Source organism: Peromyscus maniculatus, chromosome 7, assembly GCF_049852395.1.
Source record: "Peromyscus maniculatus bairdii isolate BWxNUB_F1_BW_parent chromosome 7, HU_Pman_BW_mat_3.1, whole genome shotgun sequence".
Taxonomy (NCBI): domain Eukaryota; kingdom Metazoa; phylum Chordata; class Mammalia; order Rodentia; family Cricetidae; genus Peromyscus; species Peromyscus maniculatus.
The window spans coordinates 73,020,882-73,044,559 of record NC_134858.1 but is presented as its reverse complement, the minus strand read 5'-3'; the positions used below and the strand labels follow the sequence as shown (position 1 = coordinate 73,044,559).

At 42.6% G+C, this 23,678-nt stretch overlaps 1 protein-coding gene across 2 annotated transcripts in view; it reads left to right on the top strand.

The window, feature by feature from the left end:
• Tmod3 (tropomodulin 3) overlaps positions 1 to 23,678 on the top strand; it is a 61,385-nt gene that overhangs the window by 30,721 nt on the left and 6,986 nt on the right. For both annotated transcript variants that reach the window (XM_006973748.4, XM_006973749.4), the window contains exons 3-8: positions 3,195 to 3,351; positions 13,499 to 13,621; positions 14,810 to 14,899; positions 18,649 to 18,779; positions 19,877 to 19,984; positions 22,998 to 23,141. In XM_006973748.4, the coding sequence (XP_006973810.1) occupies positions 3,195 to 3,351; positions 13,499 to 13,621; positions 14,810 to 14,899; positions 18,649 to 18,779; positions 19,877 to 19,984; positions 22,998 to 23,141 (753 nt within the window). The remainder of the gene's footprint in view (positions 1 to 3,194; positions 3,352 to 13,498; positions 13,622 to 14,809; positions 14,900 to 18,648; positions 18,780 to 19,876; positions 19,985 to 22,997; positions 23,142 to 23,678) is intronic.

Below are 23,678 nucleotides of genomic sequence, written 5' to 3'. Positions count from 1 at the left end.
AGAGACTGTCTAGCCTGGGTTTTTCACCTGGGCCAATGACTTTTTTGAGGGCCTGTCCTGTGCTTTACAGGATGTTTAACAACCCCTTGCCTCAGTAGGAGCAATCTCCATTGGGGAGCAGTCTTCAGGCTGTGACTATCCAGGGGAAGAAAACTATGGTAGACATTTTTGTACACACTGTCAACATCCACACCTAGAAGCAATAGGGCTCACTATTCCCTTCTGAGTCCCACCCCCAAGGAGAAGGCTTTACCATTTTCTCCCTGGGTCTAAGACTGCGGGGTCCTTAACATGGCCATGCCTATGTCAACAGCACCATTCTCTCAGGACTTCACTCAGGGCTTCCTCTGCTCCCTACACGCAGGTGTATATACTTCAGTCCCCAGCTCTGGAATCTTGATTCGGTAAACGTTGGGGGACAGCCTGCAGGTCCTGGCCGCTGTGCTACAATCAGGAAACGCAGGAGTGAACAAAACAAATGTAATTTTTGCCCCGTGATGCAGGCTGGTAGGAACGGGGAAAACTAGACTTGAATCAGATAACAAAACTATGTTAAAGGAGTGATGAGTGCTACAGACAGTAACTTATGAATGAGACATCAGGAAAAACGTTCCCGGGGGCCTGATGCCGGAGTCTTAAGAATGAGTAACCGGAAAGGATGGACAGAACCTTCAGGGGAAGTGGTCTCCGTATTTCACACATTTAAAGGTCGTCGTTGAAGGAGTGTATGACAAGAACAAGGAAGGAAATAGTGTACCAAGAATGGAGGTGTGGGCTGAGCCTGGGCTAACAGATGGAGGGGCGCGAAGGGAGGACGAGACCGGGCACCTGATGTCCTGAGGTCAGTACACTAGTGTAACATTCCAGCCAAGCTCACATCAGAGCTTGCACCCAAGTACTGGCCTTGGGGATGAGGAAGTGATGGTTGTATTCGTTAGGAAGTAAAACTGGATAAACTTGCAGGCTGAATGGGCTATTTGTCAGTTCTTCTCATATTTCAGCATCTAAAGGTAGAAATCTTATGTTTGGTCTTTAAAGTTGCACAGATAGTTTCTTAATTGTAAATGCACACAATATTCAGGGTTAGGAACAGATCTTTGTGGTTTGTCCTTGTAGATCAGCCTTCTAAGTAATGAGTATCACTACATTAAGAATTTTGTGAAAACTGTTGTGGACTTCAGGAAATGGCCAAAGCGTAAGCATGATATTTTTAGTTATAAAGTCATCATTTCCCATTATTGTCCATAGAAAAAAATCACCTTTTGTAGTGAAAATGTATACCATCTGTGAGGTTGAACATCACTGCTAGTAATAGGTGTTGCCTTCACTGGCTGCCTCAATTGTAGAACAAGGAATATTCAGGAATATGAGGCAAGGCAACCTGTCTTTGCTTTTCTTTGCTTTGCATTGCTTTGCTTTAAGACAAGATCTCTTGTAACCCAGGTTGGCCTGGCTGTGAACTCTTTGTCCTCCTGTCTCTGTGCCAAGGACTGAGAGTCCAGCCATGCGGCCCTGGTTGAGGTTGACTTTTGACAAGCAGGGTGGTACTTACTTTGTCTTGTTACTCTGTTAATACAAATTGAGAGTCCTGACTTCAGGGGCAACTTCAAGCATTCCTCCCCTTTCTAACTCTAGTCAGTCCATGTGCTCAAGGCTGTGCGGTGTGGACACCAGAGGACTTCTGTGTCTCAGGGTACCATGAGGCATGCATAGCAAAGACATTAACTGTTACTAGCATACACTAACACTTATGTGTGCATATGGAAACATACACAGTGAACGGTTTTGTACTAGATTTAAATCTAGTAAACAGTCTTAATGTTGGACTGTGTATGTTTTTAGCTTGATAAGAGCTCTGTGATCAAATGGAAGTCATTACAAGGAATATTATATAGTAGTTTGAAGTTCTTTTGTGATAGAATTAGTTTATGTACATGTTTACTGGTCAGTAAGCATTAAGAAAATTGTTGCCGGGCGGTGGTGGCGCACGCCTTTAATCCCAGCACTCGGGAGGCAGAGCCAGGTGATCTCTGTGAGTTCGAGGCCAGCCTGGGCTACCAAGTGAGTCCCAGGAAAGGCGCAAAGCTATACAGAGAAACCCTGTCTCGAAAAACCAAAAAAAAAAAAGGAAAAAAAAAGAAAATTGTTGCTGTTGTTTGGACATTGAACTTTTTATCCTCCGGCTTCAGCTCCCTAAGAACTAGAACATAGGTATGTGTTACTAGGCCAAGCTAGGAAAACCTTTTTCTTAATAGTCCTTGGAGAAAAATAAAAATATCAACTTGAATATAAATATCAACATAAAGTAAAACACCTTCCCTGGAAAAATAATAATCCATGGACACTTAAAAATTAAAGGGTGGCCGGGCGGTGGTGGCGCACGCCTTTAATCCCAGCACTCGGGAGGCAGAGGCAGGCGGATCTCTGTGAGTTCGAGGCCAGCCTGGGCTACCAAGTGAGTTCCAGGAAAGGCGCAAAGCTACACAGAGAAACCCTGTCTCGAAAAACCAAAAAAAAAAAAAAAAAAAAAAAAAAAATTAAAGGGTGAAGTTAGGCAAAATGACTCGGCAAGAAGGATCATAGCAAGTTTGTGGCCAGCATGGTACACATTGTGAATTCCAAGCCAGTCATGGTGATATATCAAGAGCCTGTTTCAAAAAAACAAAATGCTAATGGGTGTTCCCTCCTAGATGATTTCTGAAGAAAATATGTAGGTGCCTATTTTTAATAATGTAAGTGAATTCTGCCTACTTAAAAACAATAAGACTTGCCAAGTGGTGGTGATGCATGCTTTTGAGAGGCAGAGGCAGGCGGATCTCTGTGAGTTTGAGGCCAGCCTGGTCTACAGAGCGAGTTCCAGAACAGCCAAGGCTACACAGAGAAACCCTGTCTTGAAAACAAACAGACTTGTGAGCCAGTCAGATGGGGCAGCACTAAAGGCAGTTACCAGTAACTCCCTAAGTTGTCCTCTGACCTCTATATGTGCCCACACCCCAAATCAATAAATCAGTGTTTCAATATAAAAAACTTGTAATACCTCTCACGTGACTGTCCTAACATCCTGCAAGGAGGTGTTTGATGCCTGTGTCCTGCTGTTCCTTGATCTTTCTCACTTGGGAAGTCCGTAGAAGCATGGAGGGTTGGCATTCTTGGTGGTTTGCTGCTCACAGTGACTGACTCATTCTCTTTGGCAGAATGCCCTTCTGCCTGCAGGGTTTCGGCAGAAGAACCAGACCTCAAAGTCCGCCACGGGACCCTTTGATAGAGAGCGTCTCCTTTCTTATCTAGAGAAGGAGGCACTGGAGCATAAAGACCGGGAAGACTATGTGCCCTACACCGGAGAGAAAAAAGGTAAGTAAGCCCAGGACTGGATGTTGTCGTTCAGCAGCTTCAGGTCCTTTTTATAATGGATGCCCAAGGAGAAACTGGTTTCTAGAGGTGCATAATATTACAGCAGCCTTTGAAGATGCAATACTGTCGACCTAAAAGTTCACTAGGTAGTGTAGACACTTCACTTATATTTATCAGCTTATCTAGTGAGATTTTTGTCTCAATTATTCATTAGTGAGGTTTTATTACACAGAGACTTTGTATAACATTACTTCACGCTACAAGTTGTGGAAGCAAATTTAAAACCTAGTTTATTTACAGAGTGCAAGTGACAGCAAAAAATGCTCTTCCTAAAGTCTTTAGAGTGAAATTCCATAAAATAATTCACGCTTTTTAAAAGATACCCTTCCTTAACTGTCTTTAATACATCATAGTTTGCTAATGTTTCCTATGGTGAGTTTGAGGAAATTTTTCTTTTTTTTTTTTTTTGGTTTTTTCGAGACAGGGTTTCTCTGTGTAGCTTTGCGCCTTTCCTGAAACTCACTTGGTAGCCCAGGCTGGCCTCAAACTCACAGAGATCTGCCTGGCTCTGCCTCCCGAGTGCTGGGATTAAAGGCGTACACCACCACCGCCCGCCCGGCTTATCTTTTCTAATCAATAAAAAAAGAACAAACAATGCATGAAGATGTGGCTTAGATTGAACTTTACTTTTCAGAGTGAAAAAGTTTACCAGCTAAAGTTACAGCTCAAGAAGTAGTGGGGGGCTGGAGAGATGGCTGAAAGGTTAAGAGCACCGACTCCTCTTCCCAAGGTCCTGAGTTCAATTCCCAGCACCCACATGGTGGCTCACAACCATCTGTAATGAGATCTGGTGCCCTCTTCTGTATACATAATAAATAAATAAATCTTTAAAAAAAAAAAAAAAGAAGAAGAAGTAGTGGGTAGCATATAACTTAGAATTGGGGCATACATGAGGAAACAGAAAACCGGGAACTAAGGACAGGTAGTAGACTTTTACTTTAAAGTACAACTAGATAGAAATTCTGCAGGATGGCTTAGCTCATATGCAGGTTATACTATAGAAGTTACAGGAAAGGCTGGAGAGGTGCTTCAGTGGCTAGACCACTTGCTGCTGATCCACAGGACCTGTATTCAGTTTGCAGTGCCTATGTGATACAACTCACAACTTCCTGTAGCTCTAGCTCTCAAGACTCCAACGCCCTCTTCTGGTCTCTGAGGGGACCTGCACTCACTTGCACATACCCCCCCCCAATACATAATCAAAAATTAATATTTTTTCAAGTAAAATCAGAGTACATAAAACAAGAACCAAATATATGAACACATAGGGTACAATTATGTATATTAGATAGATCCCTTGATACAGTAAAAGAAGTTTGTTTTTTTAATTTGAGGGTTTCTTTTTAAAAATACGTGTTTGTGCTTATATCTGTGTATGTTTTATGTGCACGAATCCTAAATGTTCTTTTAATAAAAAGCTGGAACCAGATATTGGGGTAAATACTGAAAGATCAGAGAGACAAAGAAAGAAGCCACTGCCCACATCTCACCTCACCAACTCCTCAGCCGATCTCCACAAATCCTCAGACTGAATGCCTCTGAGCCCTCAGCCGAAAAGGCTCTTAAGTTCCTGTCTCCTCACACCTTATATGCCTTTCTCCACCCAGCCATTTCACTTCCTATCTCAACCTTCCTAGTGCTGGGATTAAAGGTGTGTGTGCTTCCCAAATCCTGGAGTTAAAGGTGTGTGCCACCACTGCCTGGTTCTGCTTTTCTCCTAGACTGGATCAATTTCATGTAGCCCAGGGTGGCTTTGAACTCACAGAGATCCAGATGGATCTTTGCCCTCCCCCACCCCCAGTGCTAGGATTAAAGGTATGTGCCACCACTGCCTGACCTCTGTGTTTAACTCTATGGCTGGCTCTGTCCTCTGATCTTCAGGCAATCTTTATTTCTTAGATTACAAATATATCACCACAACTGTGTGTAAAGTTTCCTGTGAGGCCAGGAGAGGGAGTTGTGTAGCTACAGTTGTGAGCCACCCAATATGGATGCTGAGACTTGGGTCTTTTGAAAGAGCTGCAGGTGCTTCTAACCGCTGAACATCTCTCTAGCCCCAAACTTGCTTTTTTCTTATTATTGCATTTACTCATCTATTTTCTGTTTATATGTGTGGATATATGTGTGTGGGTGAGTGTGCATGTAGAGGTCAGAGAACAACTTGAAGGAATGAGTTTTCTCTTTCTACTTTATGGATCTAGTAGTTGAACTCAGATCTTTAGACTTGGTGGAAAGCATCCTAACCTACTGAGCCATCTCTCCAGCCCAGGAAAGCTATTTTTTAAATTACCCAGCATCCTTGTAAGACAGCATTTAGGTTACCTAATAGGGAAGAATTGTGGTGGTGGGTTTTTTGTTATTCTTTGTTTTTGTTTTTTAAGATAGTGTCTTACTAGTCTAGACTGGCCTGGAACTAGCTGAGGCTGACCTAACCCTTGTGTAATCCTCCTGCCTCAGCCTCCCAGAGTGCTGGGATTGCAGATGTGAGCCACCATGCCTCTTTTTTTTTTTTTTTTTTTTTTTTGCAGTGCTGGAGATTAAGCCAGTGGTTCTCAACCTTCCTAATGCTGCGACCCTTCAATACATGTTGTGGTGACCCAAACGATAGAATTATTTTGTTACTACTTCATAACTGTGATTTTGCTGCTGTTATGAGTCATAATGTAAATATCTGTGTTTTCTGATGGTCTTAGGTGATCCCTGTGAAAGGGTCATTTGCCCCCCCACCCAAGGGATCACAACCCATATGTTGAGAACCACTGGATTAAGCCCAAGAGGTTGTGCATGATAAACAAAACGCTCCAAGAGAATCAGGGGTATGAAGCCAACCTGGGCTACATGAGACCCTGTCTCTCACCACATATACACACACACATAAATAAATAAGATAAAATTGCAAAATGGGTAGCTGGGCATAGTCAAAGACAAGGATGAGGGAGAGTATTTTTCTAGCTCTTTTGAAAAATGATGAACATGCACAATGTTGACTATGGCTATTTCCCACCATACTTCCACATGTCATCAATAGTCTGTCTCAGAATTAAATAAGGCATAGAGCTGTCCCATGAATTTATCACTTGGCAAATTATGTGCCTAGTCTTTAATATTTCTTTCTGTCTTTCATGTTGCTTTGCTGTGTGAATCCTTGTTCATTTTGCTCCTACCTTGCTTCACTCTTGTCTGGACTGTTTTTCCTATGCCCATTATTTCAATGTCTTGACTGAAGTCTATTTGCTACAGATAGGTGTGTACCGTTGCATTGTTTGAACTCTGACTCATCAGGGGAGGGACTCATCAGGGTTGGGTCCCTCCTGTCCCTGAGGAACACTCCTGTTCTCTCTGCCAGTTCTTCGGGTGGAGCCCTCAGCACTTTATTGTTCTTCTTCTTTTCTTTCCAACTCTGAGAATGTAGTATTCTCAGGTTCCTCCCCAAGAATCCTATGTACTCCCCCTTGCTTCCCAACGGTGAATTAACAGGTTGTCTTAAATGCATGACTTGTTAAATACATTTCCACTCACCTGCAGCTGCCTCAGCTTTCCAGAAGTCTTGTGTTCACCATTATTCTGAGAGACTTCCAACATCTCCTTGAGTATGTGGCTCTGACGACCATTTGACTCTTGAGTGAGTCAGAAAGATGCAGTTCGAGGCCTTTGCAGCAGCTGCATGTGCGGGTTTGGGGGTGGCTGAAGCTCTGCATCAGAGACTTAAACTCCCACTGTTACTTGCTTTATTTTGTTTGGGGGTAGGACTGGATCATTTCATACTGGTTCCAGGGATTATTTTTCCTGGTCTAGTCATTGTTTATATTTTGCTACCAGTGTAAAAAATTGATTATAATTTAAAAATTCCAGTTCTGGATTTTGTTAAACAAGGAAATTAAAGTCAATCATATAGCGAGCACTTGCATTCAAATGCACATTGCCACAAGCATGCATGCTGCAGTGAATATTGCGTGCAAATGGTTGTTGTTGCTGTGGGTTTTTGTTTGTTTGTTTTTGTTTTTGTTTTTGTTTTTTTTAATGACAGCTATGTGCTGTAGCCCAGGCTGACCCCAAACTCCTAGAGATCCTCCTGCCTCTATTCCTAGTGCTGGGATTACAGGTGTGAGCCTTTACACACAGCTTTCTGATTTGTTTTGAATTAATACTTGTGATGGGGGGGGGGGGCGTCCAACTTCCAGGGGTCTTGCCTGTGACTGTCTAGTTAGCTACTGATCTTTCTCAATTGAATTGTCTTTATGTGCTTGTAGGTAAATCAGTTGCCCAAGTATAAGAGTTTACTTATGGATCTAGTCCATTGGTCTATATATCTTATTTTCTACACAATAGTACTAGCTTAATTATAGTAGGCTTGCATTCAATCTTAAAATGGTCAAGTGTGAGTTCTCTGGTGTTGGTCCTTTTCAAGGTAGCATGGCTGTTCCGGCTTACATTTGTTTCCATATGAATTTTCAGATCAGCTTGTCATTTCATGTAAAGTGACCATTTAGGATTTTGAAAAAGACTGAAGTCAAAAAATAAATTTGGAAAGAGCCCACAGATTTTGTATTATAGAGTAAATGTAGATCCTAATTTATACTTTCTTATAAAATTAATCTCGTACTTATTAATGTTAAAGTACTCACAAAGAAAATATGAAGTAATTTTTTTATTGTTGGATAGGAGGAGCTGTCTTTTCTATTTTGCCCTTTTTTTTTCTTCCTCCTGACTTGGCACGTTAGGCAAACCAGCGCCGCTGAGCTAAGTCCTCAGCCCCCTCTCTTTCCTCCCCACCCCTCTTATTGAAACTGGAGTCTTCTCTCATACGGTACATCCTGATTACAGTCCCTCCCCACCTCCCCTCCCCTCAGAGCCACACCCTTTCTGTCTCTCATTAGAAAAGAATAGGATGAAGTCATTACTTTTCATGATTAACACATTTCTATATATGGAGAGGTTATCATAAAGAGAATGCCGAGACAGGTGCCAGTCCATGTCAGGAATTATTTAAAAATAACATTTGGTCTGTGTGCTGCCACTTTCTAATATCCTCGTAAGAGTACAACAGCTCATTTGTAATTGACCTTATTTAGAAATGAGACATTAAGTTGTATTTAAAACTTGGAAGGAAATGTGAATTCATCACAGATCATTATGCCCCTGGAGATTGTTGTTATCTTTAGTGCCTTTAAAAATGTGTAACCATGTCTCTATTTATCAAAGAATTAATAAAATGAGTTTAATTCCAAAAAATAAAGATAAAAATCTGTGTTAGAATTTCCATAGGTCTTCAGAAATTTTGTTTTGCCTTTTTTTTGCTTTTTCTTTTTTCTATTAAGATTTATTTTGTGCTTTTAAGCTTTAGCAAAAGTTTGTGGGTGGGGAAAATCAGATATAAATAGTAATACCTCTAAGAAATGTGGTAAGGATCACAAAAACAAACATCTTAGATTTTTACAATGCTTTAGATTCCTTCAGTTCCTCTAAGACGTGGACAGCTATTGGATAGTTCGGGTGGTTTTCTTTCTCATTTTCTTTTCTATTTTTATTTTTTAAAGACAGGGTCTTAAAAATATTTTTAAGTCTAGGCTGGCCTCAAACTTAGTATATGTTAGACCTGAGGATGATATCCATCTTCTGCCTCTACCTCCCACATAAGGCCACACCAGCTTCTCTTTTTTAATTGACAAAAATAGAAACTATATATATTTACACTATGCAACAAAAGGTTTTCTATATGTACACAGGATAGAATGGCAAAATCAAGATATTTGATATATGTATTGCCTGACATATTTTTTAATTTTCTTGTGGCAAATATGGTTTTGTTTGATCCAGTGAATGCCACAATCCAGTGGTTCTTAACCTTGTCTGCTGTCTCTTGGAGTGCAGATGCCCCCAGCAGCACATCAGACCAATTAACCAGAGAACTCAGAGTGTAGAATTTATCAAAACTTGTTGCCAAGTCTAGCGTGCATTCACTGTTTATAAACAGCAGGGAATGTGGGCTAGCTTGAGCCCGGGATAGTGCAATGGCAGTAGAAGGCATTGCATGATAAGCACGTGCTCTGCCACTGAGCCCTACTCCTTGCCCCGCCAAATACCATTTTTATTATAATAGTAACCACTGTGAGTATTTTAGGACACTATTATTTGGATTTGCCTTTAATTATGAACCAATAATGAAAAATTACCTAAAAGGCTAGAGAGATGGCACTTGATACTCCTACAAAGCACACAGGTTTAGTTCCCAGAACATACACAATGGCTCACAACTGTAAATCCTGTTCCAGGAGATCCAACACCCTCCTCTGGCCTCTGTGGGCGCCAAACACGCACATGTAAACAAACATGTAAACATGTGTGAACAAGCACTCATGCACATAAAGTAAAAAGAAATAGTAAAAAGACATTATCTAATCACCAGAATCCCAAAGTTTGGTGTTGAGATCAGTTATGCGTACTGCCATTTAGCTTGGCATTTTCTTGTTGGGGGGGGGCTCTTACTAAAATTAAAATTTTAAGCTACCAACTTGTTGGAAGATGCACTGGCTTAAGAGTTTGGAAACTTTTATTCCAGGGCTGTAGAGATGGCTCAGTGGTTAAGAGCGCTGGCCTCTCTTCTAGAGGACCCATGTGACAGCTCACGACCGTCTGTAACTCCAGTTCCAGAGGATCTGATGCCCTCTGCTGGCCTCTGTAGGCCCCAGGCATTCATGTGGTGCACAGACATAGGTACAGGCAAAACACCCCTATTGATAAAATAAAATTATTTCTAGTTAGTTATCTCACCTTTGAACCAGCGTGTTCAAGTTTTGACAAAGTGAGACTATTTCGACTAAAAAGTTGACCTTCAGTAGTTCTTCAGCAAGTTGGATTACCACGGCTTTGTCACTTTATTTCCGGTTCTCTGTTCTCTTCCAGTTGTCTGTTTCCGTCATCCCCAGGCCACCTTTGTCACTACTGCAGTGTCATCTGAGGGTCGCCGATACCTCCAGTTTTGTTCCTACACTTTAAGATTGCATTGGCCACCTGTGGCCTTGAGTCCATGTGACTCCTTAGATTTCTTTCCCTAGATCTGTGAAATAGCATCTGAATTTTGATGGGTATTGTGTTAAATCCGTAGGTTAATTTTGGTAGTAACGCCATTTTCACAAATAATTCTGCCAATTTAGGAGCATGGAAAATCCTCTGTTATCTAATATCTTCATTCATTTCCTTTTTCAGTGTCTTGAGGTTTTCTTTGTGGAGGCCTTTAGTTCTTTGGTTAGGTTTATTTCTAGCTACTTTTAGCAGAGGAAGGAGCTCAATGTAAATGAGATACTTTTCCTAATTTCTTTCTCTGAGAGTTCGTTTTTGGTGTATGTATCTACATAGAAAGGCCACTTGTTTCTTATATTGATTGTGTATCCTGCAACTGTATTGTGTTTATTAGAGCTAAGAGTTTTCTAGTACGTTGAGCGGTGGTGGCACACACCTTTAATCCCAGCACTCGGGAGGTAGAGGCAGGCAATCTCTGAGTTCAAGGTCTACAGGACAACCAGGACTACACAGAGAAACTCTGTCTTGAAAAACGAGAGCAGGGGATGAAAGACCATATATAGTCTGCAAATAAGGATGGTTTGATGTCTGGTCTTACCCCTTTTATGTCTTCCTCTTGTTTAATTGCTGTAGCTGGGACTTCAGACTCTGTGTCTCAACTAGATGGTCTGTGGTATGCCTGTCATTAACATATCCTCACGGCTGTCGCTAGGACTTAAAGCTCTGTGTTTCAACCGGGTGTTCTGTGCCGTGTATGCAGTTAACATGGCCTCACTAATACATACAAAGCCATCTGGATTCACCCAGTGATAGGTTCTGATCAGAAATCCCTGGCTTTGAATTCAGAGGTAGGAAGTTATAAAAACTGTTATTCTCGCACTCTTAGTTTTTCTGTCATTTTAACAAAAGACCTCAGCAAGACAACTTTGTTTCTTTTAAAGGGAAAACTTAGGGCTGGATGTGGTAGCACACACCTTTATAGTTCCTGCACTTGGGAGACGGAGGCAGACACAGGAGGATCTCTGTGAGTTCAAGGCCAGCCAGGGCTATCCAGTGAGACCCTGTTGTTGAAAAGGTGATATTTGATCACTGCCCGGGAAGTGTCAATCCATGGCCAACCAGCTCCTTTATCCTGGGCCTGAGGTGAAGCAGAGCACCATGATGAGAGCCCTGTTGCGGAACAAAGCTGCTTGCCACGTGACAGGAAGGGGCTGGACGTGGGGTAGACCTCCCCGGGCCACGCTCCAGGAACTTGCTTCTAACTAGTTCCACCACCCACCACCCCACGTTCCAGGGCCACCATGTTATTAGGTCACAGCTCTCATGAGTGACTGCTTACCAACTGGAGAACACGACTCCTGCCCATGGACTCTCGAGGTACTTCACAGCAAGGCCGTCACAACCAAAATAGACAGAGTAAACTCTAACTGGCTGCTATCTGCCATCCTCGTTAGTCCAGATATCCAACAAGGTGTGTCCACTGAGCACTGGAAGGATGGCTGAAGTTTTATAAGAGCCCCATGTGGCCAGTGGCCATTGGCATTGGACACCGGGCAGCAAGAGAGACAGATTGCGAGTCTGTGTTTCGTGTGGGGATGGTACTTCAGGAACAGAGCGGAGAGGAAAGCTCCCCAAGGCTTGCCTGTCAGCTAGGAGAGACTGGGGGAGAGCAGCAGAGAGCTACAGCTCTCTCCAGGCCACCCTCCCCCTCACTGGGGAGAAGGTAGACGAGATAAGCACAGGTCCAGTTGTCCTCCAGGGTACAAAAAGTAGAGAGAGGAAGGTGGGAAACGCTGTCAGCTGCCTGGAGAGCTTGTAGTCAGGGCTGTATTTGGGGCGGGGTGGGGGTGTCACTCAGGGTTCACAGAAAAGTAGGCAGCTCCTCCAAAATCTCAGGGTCCACCTGTCAGACCATGACAAGAAACTCGTGATATGTTCTCAAACGGTTCAGCACTCAGGAGGCAGAGGAGGTGGATCTCTGTGAGATGAAGCCAGCCTGGTCTACATTGTGAGTTCCAGAGTAGCCAAGGCTACAAAGAGAGACCTTGTCTCAAACAGAACAAAGTAAATCAATAAAAATAATACAAATAATAAATATTTAATTATGTTAAAACTAACCTAAGAATCTTTATAGAAATGTATACAGTGGCATATATAAAGGGATGGGGAGCTTTTAGAAGAGACATGGAGTAACTTGGCTTTGATTTTTTTTTTTTTTCCGTGGGAGGGGAGACAGTATCTCATGCATCTCAGGCTAACCTTGAACTTCTGACCCTCTTGCTTCTACTTCACAGCTTGTTAGTGTGCTTGCTTCAGAAGAACAATTGTAAAGTTTTAGAACACTACTGAGGACATAGAGAAATTTCCTTAGAATTAGAACTTGAATTCTGGAATCATAATTGTGTCTGCTGTTCCTCACGTGACTGTAACAGTTTGTAGCTTAACAAGAAGAAACTGGATCCTGTTTTAATTTTTAAGTTTTATAAGTTTTATAGACGAGAGAGAGAGAGAGAGAGAGAGAGAGAGAGAGAGAGAGAAGAGAGAGAGAGAGAGTGTGTAGAGTGAGTTCGTGCAGTTGGTTGATTGGTTTAGACTTTGTTTTGTTTTCTCGTGCTAGACTGGCCTGGAGACTATGCCCATGCTGGCTTCGGGTCCTCCTTCCTTAGTTTCCCAAGTGCTCCGATTACTCAACTAGCTTCATTTAAATATTGGTTCAGAATTTGTGAAATAACTCATAATTGCTCCATGAAAGAACTGAGCATTGTGCACTCAGGAGGCAGAGGTGAAAGGATTATGAGTTCAAGGCCAGTTCTAGGCCAGTCTCAGCCACGTGGTGAAATTCTATCTCAAAACAAAACAGAAAACAAAAAGAGCCATTTTTATTTGCACAGATGGGGGAGTTTCTCAGGGATTCTTCCTTTCTAACGTCTATAGCCAGTATATCGCTAGTATATTGTCCATTTCAGTTGCACATGCCTAACCTAACGTTTGTTAGAAGGGCAAAGATGGTAATGAGTTAGTAGAAATGAATAACAAATGTGTGGTTTGGTTTTGTTTTGTTTTTCAGGGAAAATTTTTATCCCCAAACAGAAACCTGTGCAGTCTTTTACAGAAGACAACATATCCCTTGATCCAGAATTAGAAGAAGCTTTGACAAGTGCCTCTGATACAGAATTGTGTGACCTTGCAGGTATCGCCTCAAACGAGCAATTGTAAATGAGTGTGGTGTGGGAAGACTCACGCAGGGCCCACCTGCATGCACTACACAAACACTTACTTTGCACTTCACACAGAAAACCGGGCAGTAGGTTCTTTTTAAGTACTCTCTATGGTGAAATTTTAAGGTGATAAAATTTGATACTTTTTCCTTCGTCACTGTATTTTAAATTCTTTCTAACAACAAAGCCATATCACCAGCTGGTGAGCCTGTCCTGTCTGAGCCCTAGACACACTTCAGGGTCAACTTCTGCCCTGTTTCATGGAGAGTAAATAAAAATCAAAAGCTGTATTCATGTCCTCAACTCTGCCAGAGTGACAGGGAGCGCTGCAGACCTGAATCCACACCGCCAGTGTTCGCCTAGGCTACTCTGCCCTACTTACCGTGCGGGAAATACCCATTCCCCCGGTGGAAGACCGCATGCCAGAGGACTCTAAGAACTGACATGTTTGAAAGTAGATTGAAGGTTTTTTGGAAGCGCCCTAGAAAGGGCAGAGTGAGGTGTGGTCTCTCAGCTAGAGAAGGTGGTGTATTCTTGAGGGACAAAGGACTGGTGGATTTGTAGATGGTACTTTCATTAGAGGGGACATCAAAAGATTTGAGTGTTTCTGAGGATGCTACATTACCTTAAATGAACGACCTTAACTGTACTTTAGTATAGTCTCACATGCACCACTGTGCTTGGACTGTTTTGTTCCTAGAAACCTAGACAATGAGCAGCCAAGTAGATCTTGTCCGTTTCCTCTCTTAGCCACCAGGTGGCGCTAAGCATAGCGTTCCCTTTAGGGTCTGCCTGGCTCACACTGTTGTCTAAATTAAGACATTGGGAAATAGCAACGGTATTGATGAAAATGAATGGGAAATTGTCGGTGATTTCTAAACACTACACCCACCCGTCCTCTTGTTTGGGGTTGTAAAGTCCATTTTCAATTTAATAGAAAAATGTCTAGAGAATGTTAAAATTATTAATACAAATTTTTGTTTGCAAACTGGGTACTGGGCACACATCAGTAGTCACAGATACTTGGAAGTCTTGAGGCAGGCGACTGCTTCTGCCTAGGAGTTAGAGGCCTGCCTGGGCACCACAGCAGACTCCATCTACACACAGTAGAAATGAAAGTTTAGAGCAGGTAGAAGTGAAAACCTCTGTTCTCTCTGCAGCTATTCTTGGAATGCACAATCTGATCACAAACTCACAGTTCTGTGATGTGGTGGGGAGCAGTAATGGCGTCGACCAAGAACATTTTTCAAGTGAGTAATTGAAATGCCTTGAGAATGCCAGTCCTTTGTCAGATGTTCTGCTTCCTCCATGTATTAACTTCAGTATTTATTACACCAAATAGTGTGTGTGTGTGTGTGTGTGTGTGTGTGTGTGTGTGTGTGTGAAACTTAAAATTCAAGTTTGATAGTACTGTTACAGAAAGCCATTAAAATACAAAATGTGGTCAGGTGTAGTGATTCATGCCTGTATCCCATCATTAAGAACACTTCCTGTTCTTCTGGAGGACGGAAGTTTAGTTCCTACGTTGTACAGCTTACAACTACCTATAACTCCAGCTCCAGGGGATCCCATGCCCGTTCCAGGCCTCCAAGCCCCTGCCCACATGTGGCATACACACATACACATAAATTAAAATAAATATTTTTCAAATCAAACTTTAAAAAATAGAATAAATACTGAGTATTTTAGTTTTTTTAAAACAGGGTCTCACTGTGTAGCCTTAGCTGACCTCAAACTCAGATCCGCCTGTCTCGGCCCTCTGCCTCCTGAGTGCTGGCATATGCCACCATACCTGGAGGTCTTTTAATCTTAATGTGGTGGCAAATGTAATGAGAACTGCTTTTGCCACATAAATACTGATGACAAGCAGTATGAAAACTAGACCAGCTTAGGGAGTTTAATTTGTCTTTTTTTTTTTTTTTTTTTTCTGAGTTGTCTTTGCAGTGTGGGGATCCAGCCCAGGACCTTAAGCATACTACCTGAACTCTCTGCCACTGAACAGCCCCAGCTCAGCCATGCTTAGTTGTTGTCGACATTTTATTGTTGTGTTGCTAGTTTTAAGGAATCCATGGAAATTCTGACAAAGTTTCTTATTTAAAAATATAGGATGATTTTAAATTCTCAAGGTAAATATATGCTGTTGTAGCATATTTAAACATGACATAAACGTATACACTACAAAGTAAATGTCTCAGAGCTGGAGAGATGACTCAGCTAGAGCTTACTGCTCCTGTAGAGGACTTCAGTTTGGTTCCCAGCACCTCCACGGTGGTTCACAACCACCTGCAATTTCATTTCCAGGAGATCCGATGCCCTTTTCTGGCCTCCGTAGGCTCCTGCTTGCAAGTGATGTACTTATATTTCAAGCAGGCACACATACATACATATAAATAATTTCCTTTAAAAAGGAAGTAAATGTCTCTATTCACAAGCATTATGTAGCCTGTCCCCCTGCCCCAGCGTTAATAAGATGGTATGTATCCTGTTTTATGATTCTGTCCTGTTTGAAGTTTATATACAAATATATACATACATGTTATACATAAACTGCCTTTTTAGTAAAAATTATATATTTATCGCAACTTGATTTTAAAAGTTTTAATGTTTTATCTAAGTATGTGTGTCAGTGTACCCGTGCTGGCAGGAAGAGGCTGCTGGAGTCCTGGGACTGGAATTGGGTGTGAGCCACCCTGGGGGTGCTGGGAATCAAACCCAGGTCCTCGGGAAGAGCAGCCCATGCTCTTAACTGCTGAGCCATCTCTCCAGCCCACAGCTTAATTTTTCAGTAATAGCACTGTTTCTAGGGTTGTTTGTTTGCTTTGTAAATTCTTTCTATGGACCTCCTCTGTGTATGCCCTCAAATGCAGATTAATCTCACTTAATACTCACAACAGCCCTATGGAAGAGGCATTATTGTTCTCTTTAATGTCCCCCTGAGGGAGCTGGGATTTCAGAGTGCTAGGAGCCTTGGGGCCACATAAAGAAGCAGTGAGGTTCCAACCACTACATGCAGATTTATTTTATTCAAACGTTTATATAGCTGTCCCTCTTAGAATGTTCTGTGGTTTAGCTATTTCCCATGGTTTTTAACTTTTTATTTTCATAAATGTTCGACTGTGAGAAAGAAGAAAACATCAGGTATTCATTACCTGCCTCCAGCTATTTTATTAACATTACCAACCTTTCTTCTGCCTCCCTCTCAGCTCCTTCACAGTTTTTCTGAAGTAAGTTCGGTTGTCCTCCCTCCTCCCTCCCCCCCTCCCTCCCTCCCTTTCTTTTGTATTTAGAGGTAGAGGGCAGCCTTCATGAGTCCCTGTTCTCCCAGGGATCACAAGGTCATCTGACTCTCAGCAGGCACCCTCACCTGCTGGGCCATCTCACCAGCCTTTTTTTTTCCCTGAATTTTTTAAAACTCAAACCTTTAGCCATGTGGTGGTAGCGTACGCCTTTAATCCCAGCACTCGAGAGGCAGAGGCAGGCGGATCTCAGTGAGTTCGAGGCCAGCCTGGTCTACAGAGCGAGATCCAGGACAGCCAGAACTGTTACACAGAGAAACCCTGTCTCAGAAAAACCGGGGGGGGAAAAAGTCAAACATTTTGTTACTTTGTGCATAAACACAAACATATATGTGTATATACATACACACATATAATGTATATATGTCTCTCACAAATTTAAGACTTTTTAAGACATAACCCAATGCCATTATTAAACACAAAATTTAATATTTACTTTATATCTTCTGAAATTCAGTCTGTGTCCAAACTTCTCTTGCTTTCAAAATCATCAGCTCATCCTTGCTTCACATGAGAATCCGAGTAAGGGTTTCACGTTGTGTTTGTTTGTTTTTCAGTCTCTTTTTCCTTCCTTTGAAAACTCCTTCTGCCGTGTTGCACGTGTGTAAACGAGAAGACAACTGCAAGAGTCAGTTCTCTCCTTCACCTTAGGGGTCCCGGGGGTCCAGGCTCGGCAGGAAACCCCTTCGCCTGCTGAGACCTCCCACCAGCCCAGTCTGTTTCCTAACAGTTCCTTTCCTCAGCTTTATCCCTCCTCTTCCCTGTCATTTATTTCACCAGTGAACTAGGTTATTTGCCGAATAAAAACTTCTCCATTCTGGACTTGGTTTATTGCAACCCCAGGGCGTTATTTTATGTTTTTATATCTCCGGTGTTTCTATAAACTTTAGGTTAATGGCGAGGTCAGATTCAGATGTAGGAATTTTGACTTAATGTTTAAATCACGTAACATATCAAGTGTGGTCCCTCATTTTTGGAGACTGTTCAGACTGATCATTGAGGAACTATGTGTGTCGTGGAGGTACACAATTCTAATCTCAGCACTAGAGAGTCTAAAGCAAGAGGATTCCAGGTTCTCGACAGCCTTGGTTACATGACAAGACTGTCTCAGAATGAGGAGGAGGGAGGCAGAGAATAAAATAAGAGATGAGCTGGTTCAGGCATCAGCCTGGTCCATCCACTTACAGTTCCTCACGAACCTTTCATGTAGTTGTAGCAGGGCATTGAGCAGATACTATTTTGAAAGTCAGACTTTATTTTTGTTACTTTGTGCCTATATGTATATATATGTCTCACAAATTAAGAACTTTTTAAAAACATAATCTAATGCCATTATTAGATGCTGGACCTAAAATATACCTAGTCTGTCTGTGGTTTTGTAAAACTGAGTACTCACTCAAGCCTCCGTTCATTGAAGAAGTACTCTTCCACCTCCTTTGCTCCACTAGCTGGAAGAAAGCTGCCAACTTAGATTGAATTGGGAGCAGGCCTGCTCTTCCCTTGTCATCTCCTCATAACACTTTCTGTGGTGACACGGTGACTACCAACAGAGAGAGGATCTTTTAGCAGTTGTGCAGAAGGGATTCCAGACTACACGTGTTGATGGTGTGGCCTGGGAGGGGGGCAGAGATGACCAGGTTAATGTGTCTCCTCTCAATTCCAGCCGACTCGGTCAACCCTTGCTCTTCCGTTTGTTCCTACAGATGTGGTAAAAGGTGAAAAGATTCTTCCAGTGTTTGATGAGCCTCCAAATCCAACCAACGTTGAAGAGAGTTTAAAGAGAATTAAGGAAAATGATTCCCGTCTTGTTGAAGTTAATTTGAATAATATAAAAGTAAGTATGTTAAGCATGCAATATACATATGTATCAGCATCAACACATGTGATGTTTGCTTTGAGTCAGCTGAACCCAGGTAGTAATATGACAGTTCCGATGTGTAGTCGTAACTTCTGCTTTAAGGGCAAGTATACTAACAGTATACAAACATAGATTTCTTCAAAGTTTGTAATTCAAGTATTATAGAAAATATTTTGTTACTTGCTTTTTAAAGAGTTTATCATGTAAGAATGTGGCCCTTGTCAGTAAGTTACTCTCATTTTTGAAGTACTGCCCACTTTTAAGAACTTTCACCTTTGGTTTTAATTTTAATTAAATTTAATTTAATTTTGGTTTATTTTAATCAGGTTTATTAAGGTATTTTTAATATAGTTAAGTAAAATTCTTTTAATGTACAGTCCTGGGATGTAAAGCTGTAAAATACCACTGACAAGCTGTAAAACCAAAAATAAACGCCTGACTAAGTGATGTAAAGCCCACCTGTAACGTCAGAAGCTCTTCGGCCCCTGTGTTATTTATTTCCCGTCCATCTTGCCTTCTCCAGCCTTGTAGATGGAGTTGGGTTTGCAGCCTTTTGAGTCTTCCCTTTGGGCTAACGCGTTTGAGACTCACCGTGTTGTGTAGGCGCCACTAGTCTGTCCTTTGTCACTGTGGAGTCCTTCTCTCCCGGGACATGCTGTGGTTTGTTCATCCCGGAGTCCAGTAGTTGACGTATGGGTTGCTTCCATTCTAGAATGGTGATGTGTAAAGCGGCGGCACACACTTACATGTGAGGCCTTTGAAAAATAGAGGGTTTTGTGTCTCTTGACCAAATGCCTAGAAATTGGCTTTCTGGGATCTGGTTTTTTGTTTTGTTTTTTTCAAGTTATTATTACTGTTTGTTTGTTTGTTTGTTTGTTTGTTTGTTTGTTTTGAGACAAGGTTTCTCTATGTAGTCCTGGCTATCTTAGAACTTGCTTTGTAGACTAGGCTGCTTATTTGCATACTTCCTGAATATGTTTTTAATCAATCAGTAAGTATAAATGTATTTGATTGATGGATTGAACTTCCTGAAGCTAAAATGTTGATGGTGTTTCACATTTTTGTCTTTCAAGAATATCCCAATTCCAACTCTAAAAGATTTTGCTAAGACTTTGGAAACCAACACACATGTGAAACATTTCAGTCTTGCAGCCACCAGGAGCAATGACCCCGTGGCTGTGGTAAGTACGCTGTGATTGATGCTGTCAGTAATTCCCAGCTGATGTCTGCAGACCTGTGTTAGATTGAGGTTAACCGACTTGTTTTGTGAGACGGCGTCTCTCCTCGCCCAGCTGGCCTTGGATTCACGTGTAGTGGAAGATGATCTCGAACTCCCAGTGTAGTGGAAGATGATCTTGAACTCCCAGTGTAGTGGAAGATGATCTCGAACTCCCAGTGTAGTGGAAGATGATCTTGAACTCCCAGTGTAGTGGAAGATGATCTCGAACTCCCAGTTCTCCTGCCTCCACTTCCCGAGTGCTGGAATTATTGGCCTGAACCACTATACCCTCTTACACTGTGACTCCTTCTACACTCATATTGATTGATTTGGCGGGGGGGGGGGGGGGGGGGGGGGGGGGGGGTTACATGTGTCATAGTACACATGTGGAGGTCAGAGGACCACTTGCAGGAGTCAGTTCTCTCCACCACATGGGTCCCAGGGATGGAATTCAGGTAGTCAGGCTTCACAGCCAGTGCCCTGATCCACGGAGCCATCTCCTTGGCCCAAACTGTGATACATATATATACACACACACACACACACACACACATATGGGTTTTTTTTTTTCACTTACCATTTTACCTCACATATACTACATTATGTACCCTTTTGTATTTTTAAATTTTTATTTGTATTTATCATTTTTTTAAATATATTTTTTCCTCTTTGGGGGCAGGAAAGAGATAGGTTCCCAAGATAACAACTCACTGGGTAACCTAAGCTGCCGTCAAATTCATGATCTTACTGCCTTGGCCTCCTTCTCATTTTTTAAGCATAAATGGTGCCTGGAAATAAGACTGAATGGTAAAGTACTGGCCTGTGAGTTAAGTTACCTGTGAGTCCCTGTCTCTAATCTCCAGGACCACAAAAAAAGAAGAAAGAATGAATTGACTCGATTTTGATTTCTCATTCAACTGAATATGTTGGAGCTCTTTTTGTGTCAGCAGACAGAGGTCTGCTGTATCCTTAGCATCTATCCGTTCAGGGTCCCATTAGGGGTTTGTATCAAATGCTCTCTCTGGAGATGAGTGTGTGGTGTTTGTTCTTCAACACCAACCCTGACTTGTGTGTGTTGAGCTGGGCTTATGTTCTTCCAGAAGATCGTCCAGAGAGCCTTTTCCTCCCGTGGCTTTGCGCAGTCACCCCTTCTGGTTCTCCCCCAGCGTCACTAGTCCCGGGTTCCCGCCAGCAGTCCTCCTCGGAACACTCGAGTGCTCCAGGGCCCCAGCGTCACTAGTCCCAGGTTCCCACCTGCAGTCCTCCTCGGAACACTCAGTGCTCCAGGGCTTTCTGCTCACTGGCACTCCTGCCTGGGCAAGCTCATCGTTTCAGTGCTGTAGGTTGTTTGGACATGCGGGTGACTCCAGTCCCCCTTGTACCCGGCTCCTTCACTCTGCACTGACCCCCAGCTACCTACTAAGTAGTGTACCTGGATGTCTAGTGGACATCTCATATCAGAGACTCGGACTGAACTCCTGACTCTGTCCCATGCCTGGTGTTTTCAGTCTTTATCACCAAGTGGCAGCATCAGTCTACTTTCCCTGGTAGACAGGAAACAAATTAAAAGCAATCACTCTTAACTTCCCTTTCTTACAGCTTTAAAGCATAGATTCAGCAGTCCTGTCTTCAAAATATTTTTAGAACCCAGGATAGTCATGCCGACTCACACATTTAATCCTGGTATTCAAGAGGCAGAGGCAGGAGGATTGCCATAAGTTTGAGTCCAGCCTGGTTTCTTCATAGCAGCCTCCAGGCCATTCTGGGCCGTATGATGAGATCTTATCTTTTAAGAGCAACATGGTGCGATAGATCAGCAAGTAAAGTCACATGTCACCCAGGCCTGAGAGCTTTAGTTCAGTCCTCGGAACCCGTGTGAAGGCAGAAGGAGAGAACTGGCTCCACCAAGCTGCCCTGACTTCCTCATGCACACCACAATGCACATGCATCTGCACACATCATATAGACACATTCAAGATTTCTAATGGCCCAGATCCGGGTGCAGGGGTGCACGCCTTTAATTCCAGCAGTCTGGAAGTGGAAGCAGGCCAGTCTGTGTGTTCCAGACCAGACAATGCTCCATTGTGAAGCTTGTCTCAGAGGGGGTGGGGAGGGCTAGAGACGGCACTCACGTAGTGGAGTGCTCACTCAGCATCCCAGAGGCCTGGATTTATCCCCAGCACTGCACAGACTGAATGTGGTAGGACATACCTATAATCCCAGCATTCAGGAAGAAGAGCCAGAATGATCAGATGTTCAAGGCCATCCTCTGCTCCACAGAGAGTTTGAGGCCATGCATGAGACCCTGTCTTTTTTATTTTTTTATTAAAAAGTCAGGGGGAAATAATTCAGAATCTAACCGCTTCTCACGTTTTGTTACTCCTGCCCTGACCCATACAGTCTTGTCTTTTCTGGATCTTCACAGTTGCCTCTCCAGTGAGCCATCTCTGTCTTACCCACCCTCAAACCATAAGGGATATTAGTGAATTAGTTCCTTACAGAAACTGAGGAAGTAGGAGAGGCGATATGGAGTAGAGAATGAATGAACATGAAATAGGAAGAGGAGTTGGGAATGTCAGCACCAGGAAATTACATGTGACCAAATAATCTGAATATTATATATGGTGGGGCTGGACAGATGGCTCGGTGGTTAGAGCACTGGCTGCTCTTCCAGAGGTCCTGAGTTCAGTTCCCAGCAACCATGTGGTGGCTCCCAACCATCTGTAATGTGATCTGATGCCCCCTTCTGGTATAAGAAGCATACATAAAATAAATAAATCTTTAAAAAAATTATATATGGGAATGTACATGGGATAAGTAAATACATGTGAGACCTGACCTGAGCAGTAATGTAACAAGCTGAAAAATGTAAAGAGAAACTTAAGAAAGTTCAATTTATGAATTTACTTGGCATGTGCAGTGAAAAATGTGTGCTATCAAAATTTAATCTCCAAATGTTTTCTCTGGATTTCTAGGCGTTTGCAGATATGCTGAAAGTGAACCGAACTTTGAAGAGTTTAAATATGGAGTCCAACTTCATCACAGGCACTGGGGTTTTGGCACTGATTGATGCTTTGAGAGACAATGAGACCCTGACAGAGCTCAAGATTGACAATCAGGTTGGTGCTCTACAGTAAGAATTCCAAGGAAACTGCGGCCCCCACTGCCAGGAGGGCTCTCTGTAGGGTTTTGTTTGTTTGGTTTTTGAAGACAGGGTTTCTTTGTGTATCCCTGGCTGTCCTAGAACTCACTATATAGACCAGGCTGGCCTAGAACTCACTGAGATCTCTATGCCTCTGCCTCTGCCTTTTCCTCCCAAGTGCTGGGATTAAAAGTGTGCTCCACCATCAGCCTAAGTTTTTTAACGTCTAAGTTTTTTATGAACATACATGTTTATTTCTTGGGGCTTACACCTACGAGTAGAACTACTGGATGGTAAGATAATTCTGCTTTCTGAGCAATTACCAAGGGCCCACTTTGCCACATTCTTGACAGTCACTTAAACAAACGGAAGGGTCACATTGTATTGCCCAGACTGTTCTTGGTCTAGGATCAAGCATTTCTCCCCCCTCAGCCTGCCCAGCACCTGGGACTGGAGGTGCCCACTACCATGTCTTCTGCTTGTTCATCTTGTTTGGTTGTTGTTGGTTTGGGTT